General features: G+C 37.1%; 1 protein-coding gene across 1 annotated transcript in view; it reads right to left on the minus strand.

The window, feature by feature from the left end:
* Positions 1-13,487, minus strand: part of ATF6 (activating transcription factor 6) — a 233,987-nt gene that overhangs the window by 174,187 nt on the left and 46,313 nt on the right. Inside the window, exons 8-9 of the mRNA XM_024989876.2 lie at positions 10,691-10,876; positions 9,583-9,674 (exon numbers count right to left, since the gene is read on the minus strand). Of these exons, the coding sequence (XP_024845644.1) occupies positions 9,583-9,674; positions 10,691-10,876 (278 nt within the window). The remainder of the gene's footprint in view (positions 1-9,582; positions 9,675-10,690; positions 10,877-13,487) is intronic.

Genomic DNA, 13,487 nt, shown 5'->3' on the forward strand with positions numbered 1-13,487 from the left:
GCATAGTGCTTCCTACAAAGTCTGATAAACAGCATTTTAATATCTAATTTAATATCAAATTTTGTTATGACTTCTTCTTTGATCTATGGGTTATTTAGAACTGTGCCTTTTAATTTTTAGTGGTTTAGAAGTTCTAAGTTTCATCTTTTTTATTATTGATTTCCAGCTTAATTGCCAACAGTGAATATACTCCATATGTTAATTTTTGAAATTTGCTGATATTTCCCTTATGGCCTAGTACAAATTAATTTTTTAACACTTTCACATATGGTTGGAAAAACTGTATTGACAGATGCAGTTGTATATACATATGGCCACCAGATCAAATTTAATAATGGCAATAATCAAATCTTCTGTATCTTTGCAGATTTTCTTGTCTATGTGGTCGATGAATTATTGAGAGAGGTATGCTAAAATTTCCCACTATGGCAGCAGAAGGTCAATTTTATCCTGTAGGTCTGTCAGTAATTGTTTACAAGGAATATTACTGGGAACATACTAATTTAGAATTATAATATCTTCCTGGTAAACTAAACCTTTAAATCAACATGTAGTGACTAAGTCTAACACTGCTTTTCTCCTTAAAGTATATGTGTCTGATGCTAGGCTTTCTTTTGACTACTATTTGTTTTTTCCATCCTCTGACCACCTACTTTTTTGTAGCTTTATGCTTTTAGGTGTTTCTCTTATAAACAGCATAAAGCCCAATTTTGCTTTTCTCCCCAATCCAGTCTGACAATCTTTGCTTTCTAAATGCAGAGTTCAGTACATTTCCACTCATTGTGATTACAGAAAATATTCTAGATTCATTTTTACTACAGTATTTTGTGCTTTCGTAATTGAGCTGTTTATTTCTCTCTTAATGCCATCTTTTGGAATGAATCTGTCCACCTCATTCCATGATACACTAGACTTAGCAATGATATATTCTATTTTGCTAGAGGTTACCCTTCAAAACTTTAAAATATCAATTTAACACTCTAAACATAGTCATTATCTTTACCTACTTCTCAAACAATACAAACTTTGAATACGTTAAGTTCAGCTACACCCCTCACAATTTATCAGTTATTATTATCCAGAAATTACAGTAGTCCCCCTTTATCTGTGGTATTGCTTTCTGCAGTTTCAATTACCTGTGGGTAACCACAGACTTCCCTGATGGTACAGTGGATAAGCCAATGCAGAGGACACAGGTTTGATCCCTAGTCCAGGAAGCTCAACTGCTGAAGCCTGCTCCCTCTAGGGCCTGCGAGCCACAACTACTGAGCTCCTGGCTGCAATCACTGCAGCCTGCAGGCCAAGAGCCTATGCTCTATAAAAGAAGCCACTGCAGGAAGAAGCCAGCACACGGCAACCAGAGAGAAGCCCTTGCTTTTTGCAACTAGAGAAAATCTGAGCCCAGCAACAGACTCAGTGCAGCCTAAAAAAATAAAAATATATGAAACATACCAGAAATAAACAATTATTGTTTTAAGTTGCGCACTGAGTAGCATGATGAAATCTTGAACTGTCCTGCTCAGTCCCACCCTTAAAGACGTCAGTTATCCCTTTGCTCAGTGTATCCCGCTGGTAAGTCACTTTGCAGACATCTCAGATACCAGGTCAACTGTCACAGTATCGATACTGCAGTGCTTGTGTTCAAGTAACCCTCATTGTACTTAATAATGGCAAACAAGTGCAGGAGCAGTGATGCTGGCAATCTGTGCATGCCAAAGAGAAGCCATAAAGTGCTTCCTTTATTTGAAAAGGTCAGGTTCTCTACTTAATAAGAAAAGGAAAAAAATTGTATACTGAGGTTGCTAAGACCTATGTAAGAACAAATCTTCTATCCATGAAACTGCGAAGAAGGGAAAGAAATCATACTAGTTTCATCATCACATCTCAAGCTGCAGAAGTTACGGCCACAGTGTATAAATGCTTAGTTAAAATGGAAAAGGTACTAATTGCTACCATAAGCTATTTTGAGAGAAAAACAGGTCACATTCATATAATTTTTCTTACAGTATATTGTTATAACTATTCTATCATTAGTTACTGCTTTTATTCTTACGGTGCCTAGAAATTAAACTTTATCATGGGTATGTACATATGGAAACAACATAGTGTGTGTGTGTATATATATATGTAGTATTCCATACTATCCATGATTTTAACCATCGATGAGGGGTCTTGGAACATACCCCCCAAGGATAAGTGGGGGGAGCTAATACTAAATTTCTGTCTTGATTTGTTTTAGACACTGTTATGTTTTATACCATCAACTTGTTTTAGTTTCATCCATAAAAGATTTGAACGCTTTCAGTAAATATTTTGGAACTAAAAAAGTTTCGTTCACATTTATTATTTTTGTTGTTGTTGCTGGCTACTCATTTCTAGGTCTCAAAATCTTTTGAGTCCATTTTCCTTCTTCCTTAATTCCCTGACACTTGTGAAGACTACAAAAGATTTTGGATGTCCCTCAAATCTGGCCTTATCTAATGTTTCTTCATGATAAAATCCAGGTTATGGATTTTTGGCAAGATTATCCCAAAAGTGATACTGTGCCCTTTCAGTGCATCACATCAGGAGGTACAAGATGTCAGTACATCTCATGACTGATTATTGATTATTGGTTACTTTGATTATTTAGTTATGGCAGTATAACCCCATGCCTCTTAATAGTGCTCATGTTTTCCATCTCTATGTTTCTATGTTACGTTCTGCATAATTTCTTCAGCTCCATCTTCCCATTTACTATTTATTTCTCCAAATGTGTCTAATTTTTTGTTTTAACATGTGCATTACTTTTCTAATTCAAACTTTTTAATTATCACATTTCCAGATTTTTTTCAAAATGTCCTGATCAATTCTGATAGTCTTTTGTTCTTTCATCTTACTTTAACTCCCTCTTTTAACATACTTATATTTTGTATCTATTAATTCAAATATCTGTAGTCTTTCAGAGTGTCACTCTGTAGTTTATTTCCTCTAACTCTTGCTCACGGTAGCCTGTTTGCTGGTGTGTTTAATAATTTGGAGGAGGTGCGGGGATGCGGATTCATGTTCAATTGAAATCCTACCTTTGGCAATTTCTTTAGATGTCTATTTAAAGTGCCTTTCTTTGAGAAGGACTGGCATTTGCTTTGGCCAAGAGACTAGTAGTAGCACCAACAGAGGATCTCTTAAACTAGATTTTTGTCTTGGTTTTTTGGAGGCCACACAAGTAGTAGAAACTCAGGCTCAAACCAGCATGAGTTAGGGCCTGTGGTAAAGAGAAAAATTTTTTAAAATTCTACTCACAGTCAAGGTACTTTGCAACACTCCCCCTCTGAGGTATGGTAATCTACTTTTTTTTCTTTTAGCAACCAAGAATGGTATTCTTTGGAAGTCCTGACTTTATTTGGGTGGGCGTAGGAGGGCTTCAGTTGCGACTTTTCACTTTGCTTAGGTCCAGAGCTCTCTTTCCCGTTCCCAGATGCTAGGCCAAAAGGATAAGGAAATAACTCCAGGACAAACACTACTTCCAATGATAGCTTACTACATGGATTCATGTTAGCTCGGCTATTTCTGGCTTCCAAGAAATCCTTCCTTTTTCCTCAGTTCAGCCATGAAATAAGAGTTTTGACTTGTTTTTTAACCTAGCATTTTCTGGTACACTAAAATGCAAAGTTTCTCTGTACCTCTAGCCCGCCATATTGCCAAAAACAGACATCTTTAAGGTTTTTTTGAATAATGATAGGGAAAAAAAATGCTTTAGGGTTTAGTAGAAAAGGCAGAGTTTTTAATGATAATTTTTAAAAAGAGATCTGGATTAAATTTCAGGTTCTTTATAAACTATGACTAATAATCATAGACTCAACCTCGATGAGTAGAAAGTGAGAAGAGGGTTTCCTACCAATTCATTTGTCCTGTTTGGTTATTCCCTGCTGCCTAGAGTTACTGTTTTTATAGACCACCCAGAATAGGCCAGTTCCTTGAATTCTGTGCCAAAAATCACTAGATGCCCCCTTTACCATCCACACAATATCAATAAGGTCAGAAAAATTAACCCTTTTAACTATATTTAGTTTATTTTCTTTTTCAGTGTAATAACTATTCGGGTACGCAAAACTCTTCAAACTAGTCAGTTTTGCTTACACATTACTTTGACAAAACTCTGTTACTTTAGACATAAGGTGTATTTACATTTCATCACCAAGTGCCTTCAGGAAATGTTTCTTAAGGCATACCTATATTTGGCAAACGTGTGTTATATATTTTTTCACTTGGATCCATACCAGTAAGGCACAAAAGTTCAATTCTCCACTGAACATCTGAAACAACATTAACAACACTATTATGGTAATGTGATCTCTTCTGAAAGAGTTCAGGTTCCTAAATCTAAAATGCTTTTGAAATCTCTGATTAAAATGTCTATTTGTCTGGCCAGACTTAGTTTTCCGGTACCTGAGAAAAGTTGAGTTAGAACTCATGGTCTGTTATTTAAAAGCCTATGCAGTTTCTATATCAATTAAAGCAGAATAATGCTTGCTTTATATATACATATATATATATACACACACACACAAGGCCACGGATGTGGAAGTTGTTCAATAAATATCTTCCAGGTGGTACTAATAAGGTTCAACTAGGGAGTTCCTGTTCCTCTTGCAGACTCCCAGGCCTGAGAAGATCCTCTGTCTCGCAGTGAAAAAGACTGCAAACGGTGAGGTCAATTAAGAAATACTTCTGAATAATATACATGATGGAACATCTTCATCCCCAACATTTGCTTCAGGGGTAGATCTCAGTCTTTCAAGTCATTGTTGCTCTCTAGCTTTGATATTTCACTGTTTGTGCCGAATTTTCTCCAGAAGAAATAATTCCAGCTTTGTATGAGTTTTGTAGCCATTTCTTTCCTATTTCCTTCTTGGTGTCTGAGATATTCCAACTTGTTAAGACATCTTCATATTTCTTCATTCCTTCTAGTTCTTCTCTGTTTTTTTTTATCTTCAGTCTAAGCCTTTTAAACATGTTTTTAAAATCTGAACAGTTGCTAATATTCCCATTACTTCTTGGCTTTCTGTTCCTAAAGCTTCACATAAAGACAGGCATAGATTTCCTTGGGTTGCTCCTCAGGATTTTCAAGTATTTCAACTTTCTCTCATTCTTATTTATTCTTTTTGTACTATCCATCTAATTTTTTAAACACAAACCTTTATTGATAAATTGAGACCACTATCCCCTCCATCCATAATGGGTCAATCTACTTGCTCATGGAAATAAGACCCATCCTTTGATACACCCATCACCTCAGCATCTGTGAAGATCAGTAATTCATTAAAAGTTTTTTGTTCCTGTCTTATCTTTCAAATCTCTATTGACTTATACAGACTTTCACAACAGGACATACCCAACACCATTCTCACTTCCTGCAGCAAAATTCTACTGTCTTTATTCATTCATCAAATGCTACTACAAAAAGTCACTGTGACTACCATTATCAGAGTTATTGATGTTCCTTCAAGAATATGCTATCTTTACACAATACCTACATAATCTTTTTTCATATTACAATTGTTTACATATGTGCTTCTCTTACTAGACATGCTTTTATTCATGTGTACATTCCTGGTTCCTTGCTCAGCACCTGGCAAACATATAAAAATATATGCTGTAGGTCTGACTGAAAAAACAATGAGCCTCACCTCAGAGAGCCTAGATAACAAATGAGGAACTAAAAGCACACAGCTTTTAAGAAATCATATAAATGTGTATCTCTGGGATTCCGTGGTAGTATAGTGGATAGGAATCCGCCTGCCAATGGACGGGACGTGAGTTCTATCCTAGTCCAGGAAGATTCCACATGCCGAGGGCCAATTAAAGCCTGCGTGCCACAAAGACTGAGACTGCGGGCTGCTACTGAAGCCCGCACACCTAGGCCTGTGCAATGCAACAAAAAGAGCCACCGAAGTAAGAAGCCCACACACCACAACAGAGTGCAGGCCCTGCTCACCGCAACCTGCACTCACGGAGCTCCGTCTGGTACTGAGGGTCCCAGTATAAAATGCACTCAACTTTTGAGAGTTGCACTCATGTCGATGAGTGCAGAAGAATTGATGCTTTTGAACTGTGGTGCTGGAGAAGACTCTTGAGAGTCCCTTGGACTGCAAGGAGATCCAACCAGTCCATCCTAAAGGAAATCAGTCCTAATATTCATTGGAAGGACTGATGCTGAAGCTGAAACCCCAATCCTTTGGAAACCTGATGCGAAGAACTGACTCATTGGAAAAGACCCTGATGCTGGGAAAGATTGAAGGCAGGAGGAGAAGGGGACGACAGAGGATGAGATGGTTAGATGGCATCACCGACTCAATGGACATGAGTCTGAGCAAACTCCAGGAGTTGGTGATGGACAGGGAAACCTGGTGTGCTGCAGTCCATGGGGTCAAAAAGAGTTGGACACGAGTGAGCGACTGAACTAACTGATGACTTTATATTCACTCCATAGTAATCTAATTCACTTTATTCAAGTAATTTAATTATATTCAAGTTCCTAAATCAGGATGATAAAGTTTTGATTAGCACGTCTCTTGTCTCCTATATTAATCAAAAGATAGATCTTCTTAAATAAAGAAGTTGCACTCCTTGGGACTTCCTTGATTCTTCAATGGTTAAGAATCTGCCTTGCAATGCAGGGGACAGGGGCTTTGATCCCTGGTTGGGGAGCTAAGATCCCACACGCTATGGGACAGCTAAGCCCACACACAACAACTACTGAGCCCGCACACGCATACTGGAACCCCTGTGACACAACTAGGGGCCCACATGCTACAACTAGGAAGTCCGTGCACCACAACAAAAGACCCTGCATGCCGCAACTGAGACCTGATGCAGTGAAATAAATTAGTATTTTTTTTAAAAAAGAAAAAGGAGTCCAGTTCTCACACACAAAAACAAAAGAATTTTAATATAAAGGATACGGGTAAAATGTCAAAAATAAATAATGAAAAAAGCAATAATTTTTTTTTTAATAATGCAAATGCTTATTTCAGGTATCTCTTCAGCATGTTTTATGTAACTTGTCTAGTATAGTGTCAACTTTCAAAAATAAGTCAACTTGAAATCATGACTTTTCACCGAGCTATCTTAGTTAACCAATTAAAAAGCGAGGTCTCTGGGACTCCATGAAGAGATTTCAAATGCTCTGGGGAATTGTGCTAACATCAAACAACAACCAGAGTCCAATATGAGATCGACTTCATTTTTAGAAAACAACTACATAGAAATAAAATGGGAATGACCTGGTTTGGCTATCAAACATGTGAACAGGAGGTTCATTATATTATTATACTATTTTCTCTGTTTAAAATCGTCATAAATAAAAAAGAGATTATTATTATTCAACTTATAATTCCTTTCAGTTCTCAACTAATTTTAATACAGATTTCACTCCTATCCCTAATAAATCTGCTTTCCAAGATTACCACTGACCTGCTAATCACCAAATTCAGTATTTTCATCTCAGTTTTCTGCCTCTCCCAAGCCCTCAACATGTGATACCACTGCTCAAGCCCCTCCTGAAACTCTTTTCATCCTTGGCTTCAGAAAATCATTTTCTTCTCATTCTGTCCCCAATCCTATTCACTTTGAGTGTCTTTCCCTGGGTCTATCTATTGTTCATGCTGAGTCACTCAGATTCTTATTATTCTTCTTCCTCTATTTTTCTCCTTGGATAATCTCAGCTACTCCACTAACATCTCTGTCTATCTATCAGATAATTGGTAGGGAGGGGTTGGGGGCAAGAGGAGAAGGGGACAACAGAGGATGAGATGGCTGGATGGCATCACTGACTCGATGGACGTGAGTCTGGGTGAAGTCCGGGAGTTGGTGATGGACAGGGAGGCCTGGCGTGCTGCGGTTCATGGGGTCGCAAAGAGTCAGACATGACTGAGCGACTGAACTGAACTGAATATCTAGGCATTACCTCAAATTTCCCAATATCTAGTCACTATCTCAAATTTATACTAACAATAGAAACCATTATTTTCCACCATGAAATTATTCATCTTTATATGTTGGCTACTTCATATAAGAGTATCACCATTTGGTCCCTCAAGAGAGAAATTTTGGAATAATGTTTCCTTTCTCTCTTTTCCTCCTCACATTCCACACTGTATTCATCATCAAATCCCACAGAGTTTACATCAGAGATGTACCCTGGGATAGGCCATCCTTTCCATCACCATAGTCCAAGTTTAGACTCTCGTCTATTGCTTTACATACATCAACAGAATCCCATGCTGTCTCTGTCAACAGTTTCTCCTCCATCCAAACCATTTTCAATAGCACCCTCAGAGTCATTTTAGTCATCTTCCTAAGATACGAAACTGATTATGTTACCCTCTGCCTAAAAACCCAGGAATGACTGGTTTATAGTAGCACTGAATACAGCAGCATACTAAGCCCTTCATTATCTGGCCTCACTTATATCACCAGCTATATTTCCTCACACACACTTCCACATACATAAAATGCACCGGATTTTTCACTTTTTTTCTGAACTTGTCAGCCATTTCATAACTGTGCCTCTTATCATGCTGCTCCCTTGGCATGCCTCTCCCGTACTTTCCACCAGGCAAACGATCGTCGTACTGTAAGATTCAGCTTCCTCTATGGGATTTCCCTCATCATTCTGGCATTCAACAAAAGAAAATGTTTTGTGCATCTATCAATATGACATGAACCTTCTCCTCAAGGAATGCATATTCTGGTTTATATTCTTTTAGTACTTTGTTCATACTGAAGTTATGACATTTATCACATTATGCTATAGTCATCCTGCCACACGTCTCTCCTCCCAGCTGGATCATGAGATCTTTAAAGGCACGGCCCCTGTCTAACTACTCTTTGACTCCCCAACATCTAGGATGCTGACTTTGTTCATGTGCAGAGTATGCCATGGTTAGTGGGAATCTGAAAAAGATGATTTTTAAGATCCCTTTGAATTCTAGTATTCTATAATTTCAACATTAATGCAGCACTTCTTAGTTGTGATTTAGCTGAAAACCTGTGTCAAATACAGCTAGAATGCTTAAAATATTTATATTAATTCCTGTTCCAAACCTACGGAAGAGGAAACAGAATTACTGCTCTAGTTAGGGAAGAAATCATTCAAGTGCCTTATAATCACTGACACTCAAGTATCATAGTATTGAGGGAGGTAATATTATAATTACATTTTAAAGGTAAGTAATTGAGGCATAGAGAGATTAAGTAACTTGAATAAGACAACAAAGTTACTAAGCTAGGTGGGGAAGCTAGGATTTGAACTCAGTCTAATTTCAAGGCCCATGATCTTTTTCAGTTCAGTATTATGCTTTATCAGTGCTCTGTTTAATAACTTAAGGCTTCCTTCATTTAAAAAAAACATGAACTTTACTTTCTGCCAGACCTACATGAAGAACAAGAAAGAGGAACCAATCTTTCTTCTGTTATCTTGCCTCTGAGGAGGAAAAAACAAATCCATTTTTCCCTAGCTTATGACTAGAGCAAAAATAATAAATAATAAGAATTCAAATTTCTAGCATTAGTATCCAAAACAAATATCTATACACTTACCTCATGGGTCCATAGTTCAATATTACAAATGCCAAAACTATCATCACACAGATAGCTCTTCGCTTCGGACTAGGAACTTTAAGCCTCTGGTTCTAAAGAAAATGATCATATTAAATACAATTGAATTACACATCAGTCTCACAAAAAGCAACATCTAAGATAATAATAACCCTCCTCTTTACCAGTTATGAGAATGCTTAAATGAAAACCAAAATGCAAATATGAGGAAAGAATACTTTTCAAAAGACTAAGGAGAGGAGTAGGAGAGAAGAGACACAGCAGCCCTTGTTACAGAGGCCTCTTCACCCAAAGGAAGAAGTCAACAATTTTATGTTTTTATGAATCTTCAAAGAATCCCAAGGCACTGTACTTTAGTAATCTGTCTCTCTCTTAAATCACTGTTTTCAGTAACATAATGGAATATTCCCATGTGCTCAGGGTAAGATAGAAAGAGCAATGTAAGAAGCCAGTCTCCGGTGGTCAGGACTCCACGCTTTCACTGCAGGGAGCATGGGTTTGGTCCCTGGTCAGGGAATGAAGATCCCACATGCTGCCCTGCACAGTCAAACAAAAACGTCCCATTTACTAGGCAGAGGCATCTGTTTGGTTTAAGAAAGCACTGCAGTAGGAAATTCTGAAGGCAGCAGATTTCATGAACAGAACTGAGGTGATTAGCCTCATTGGGATGCATAGCAACGAAATACAAAGTATAGCATAGTGGTTGGGTGAACTGAGAACACATTAAATTTTTAAATTTTGTATTGTTTACTCTTTTAAAAGGGAAGACCTAGTGGGACTACTTAGGAGACCTGATGTGATTCATTTAGTCAAAAAAAAAAAAAAAACAGAGAAAGGGTGCTATGATAATAAGGGAGAAGAAACCCAGGAAAAGGAGACAATTTTTATACACAGCTTGGGAGGTACAATTCCAAAGCTCCTCTTTCCAACATTTTATCCTTATGACAAATGTTTTTGGGCTTATTGTGCCTGTCTTTTCCTATTTTTATTTTACAAAATTTAATTTAAAATGTAAAATTTCCAATTGCTTTATCAGGAAAAAAAAATACTTCAACCCATCATCTCGCCTCTATCACTAACTAGCACTCACCTCTGATACAACTTCATCCAGTTGCCGCTTCAGGGAACCATTCTCTTTCTTCAGCTTCTCATTCTCCAAAAGGGCTGCCTTTAACCTTGCCTCTAAGCCTAGCATGTATTCTTTCTTCTTCTTGCGGGACTGACAAGCTGACTCTCGATTTTTAATCATACGTTGCTGTCTCCTTAACACAGCAATCTAGGAAAAGTTACAGTAAATCAAAAATAGTTGGATTTTAGAATCACATCAGTGAAGAATATACTGACTTTTATAATTATCTTTAAACAAATTGTTCAAAAGATAGCTTATTGGTTGTTTTTAAAAAAATACTCAAATGAAATAAACTGAAATCAAATGATTAAATAAGGCCTTCTAAAACCTGTTAAATGATTTCTTCTGGTGTTTTCACCAGAAATAAGACTTATTTATTGATAAATAATAAATAAGATTTATTTATTGATCTTCCCACTTTCCCTTTAGAAATACTATTTATATGTATACATACAGCTTTAATCTATATCAGAGGCCCTGAATTACTTGACTGTTTTTCGGAACCATCTATCCAGTTACTTATAGGGCCACTTCTGCTGGTAGAGTTACCATCACTTCAAATTCACCACGTGCCAACTGAATTCATTATCTCCCTCTACCTATTCTTTAAAACCTACTGATTTTCTATCAATGGTATCTCTCAGGATATAAAGGAAGGTGTGTCCTGTAACCTATTTTTCTTTCATTCCCTACCATATTAACTCATCTCCAGACTACTGCAACAGCTTTCTAACTACTTCAGCTGGCTTGAAGCTCCTTCTGTCTACAATTTTTAAGATAACTTTCTTCTAAAAACATTTTAATCTTGCTGCTGCTGCTGCTAAGTCACTTCAGTCATGCCCGACTCTGTGTGACCCCAGAGACGGCAGCCCACCAGGCTCCCCCGTCCCTGGGATTCTCCAGGCAAGAACACTGGAGTGGGCTGCCACCTCCCTCTCCAATGCATGAAAGCAAAAAGTGAAAGTGAAGTCGCTCAGTCGTGTCTGACTCCTAGCTACCCCATGGACTGCAGCCTACCAGGCTCCTCTGTCCATGGGATTTGCCAGGCAAGAGTACTGGAGTGGGGTGCCATTGCCTTCTCCATTGCAAAAGCAAGCTAGTCACATATTTTACCTACCCACGTTTGCTTTCAAAATCTTCCATAATGCGACCACTCTCTACTTTTCTAACTCTCCAACTATTCACACCACACCTTCCAATCAAGGTTATTCCATGATCTTCACACATATCTAACGTGTTCCTTTATTCATACTGTGTGTTCTGATTTAGAATGCTTTCCTCTACTAAGCTATTTAAGGACCATCCAAACTCTTAATTATGATAGACCACTAGGAGTTTTTAATATTGTCTGAATTACTTATGCCCTTGTAGTTCAGAAGATACAGCTGAATGCTCTGTTTCAAAAATGCTGACTTTTTCTCTCTTTTCCTAGATTTTATACCTCGGAAGCCAAAACTATGTGATATGACCCACAATATCGACCATAATCAAAACTTACTGACCAAAATTATTTTTGTCATATTTTATAAACAAAGATGTGAAAAGTGTTTTAGCATTAGTCTATTTCAGAGAGAATGTGAGATAGTAAAATTAAGTCCATAAAAAGAATCAAATAATATTAAATGTATTATTGTAAGTGTACAGATGACAGAATTTCTGACTTCTCTGTTTTGTAAAGGACTTTTAAAAAAGGAAACATTTTACTGTGGCTGTTTAATAACTTTCACTGAGATACATAAATAAAATTAAATAATTTAATGCTGATTTCTTTTGAAATAACACTGCAATTTCCACCCCATACTACAGTTTCTAGAAATAGAGGTATACCAAATCCAACTGAGCCATCAGACTCCATAAGGAAAAAAAAAGAATCCACAAGGAAAAGAAATATTACATGAGATATCAAGAAGTGTATCTTTCCCCCCTTTTTTTTTCTTTTTTTAAGTGAAACATCACAAGAATGCTGACTTTGGTTATCACCCATCTACAAAATCTCCCTGTGGCATAACTACCCCACTCTTCAACACACACACACACGGGGCAGTGCCAAATCACGATGGGTTTTAACTATCCATCAATTTCAAACTATTTCCGGACAATGCCACTTTGTTCAAGCCACTATTACTCTTAGTGATCTTCATTTTTACTGAGAATGCCAGTGTCCATAATTAATACTTAACACAAGAGCGCTGAAGTACACAGAACGCCGAGCAAGCATGTAAAAGAGAAGGTTCCCAGATGGAAGAGCTTGTACTAAAAGTTGGATAAAAGGTAACCTTACTTATTTAAAGGCTGATTAATGTATGGACTCTGGGGAGGCTTACAGATGGCACACTACCTAATAAATTTCAAACAGGATTAGGGATTTCTATAAACAATAAAAGCACCTGCATATTATACAGCATAAAGTTTCAAAGGCCGTCAGTGCACATGCCTCAGACTAAAGAAATGAAAACCACCTGTAGCCAAATATTCATTTCTTCCCATAGAAAGAGATAACAATAGTTCTGAAAATGCAGTAAATACTCAGTATTACCAATAAATACAAAAGATGAATACAATAAAAATATATGAAGTCCACAGGAATCTCCAAACACAGAGCTCCTACTTTACATCTCAGCAAGCTATCTTCAGCTAACTGAATAAAATATTTAAATTATTCTGTATTTTTGAGGGTAAAAAAAATAAAATAAAATTTCAGATTAAACATATACATATTGTTTGTTTGTTTGACAGGGGAGGATATTTTAAAAGAAAA

The sequence above is a fragment of the Bos taurus genome, chromosome 3 (assembly GCF_002263795.3).
Source record: "Bos taurus isolate L1 Dominette 01449 registration number 42190680 breed Hereford chromosome 3, ARS-UCD2.0, whole genome shotgun sequence".
Taxonomy (NCBI): domain Eukaryota; kingdom Metazoa; phylum Chordata; class Mammalia; order Artiodactyla; family Bovidae; genus Bos; species Bos taurus.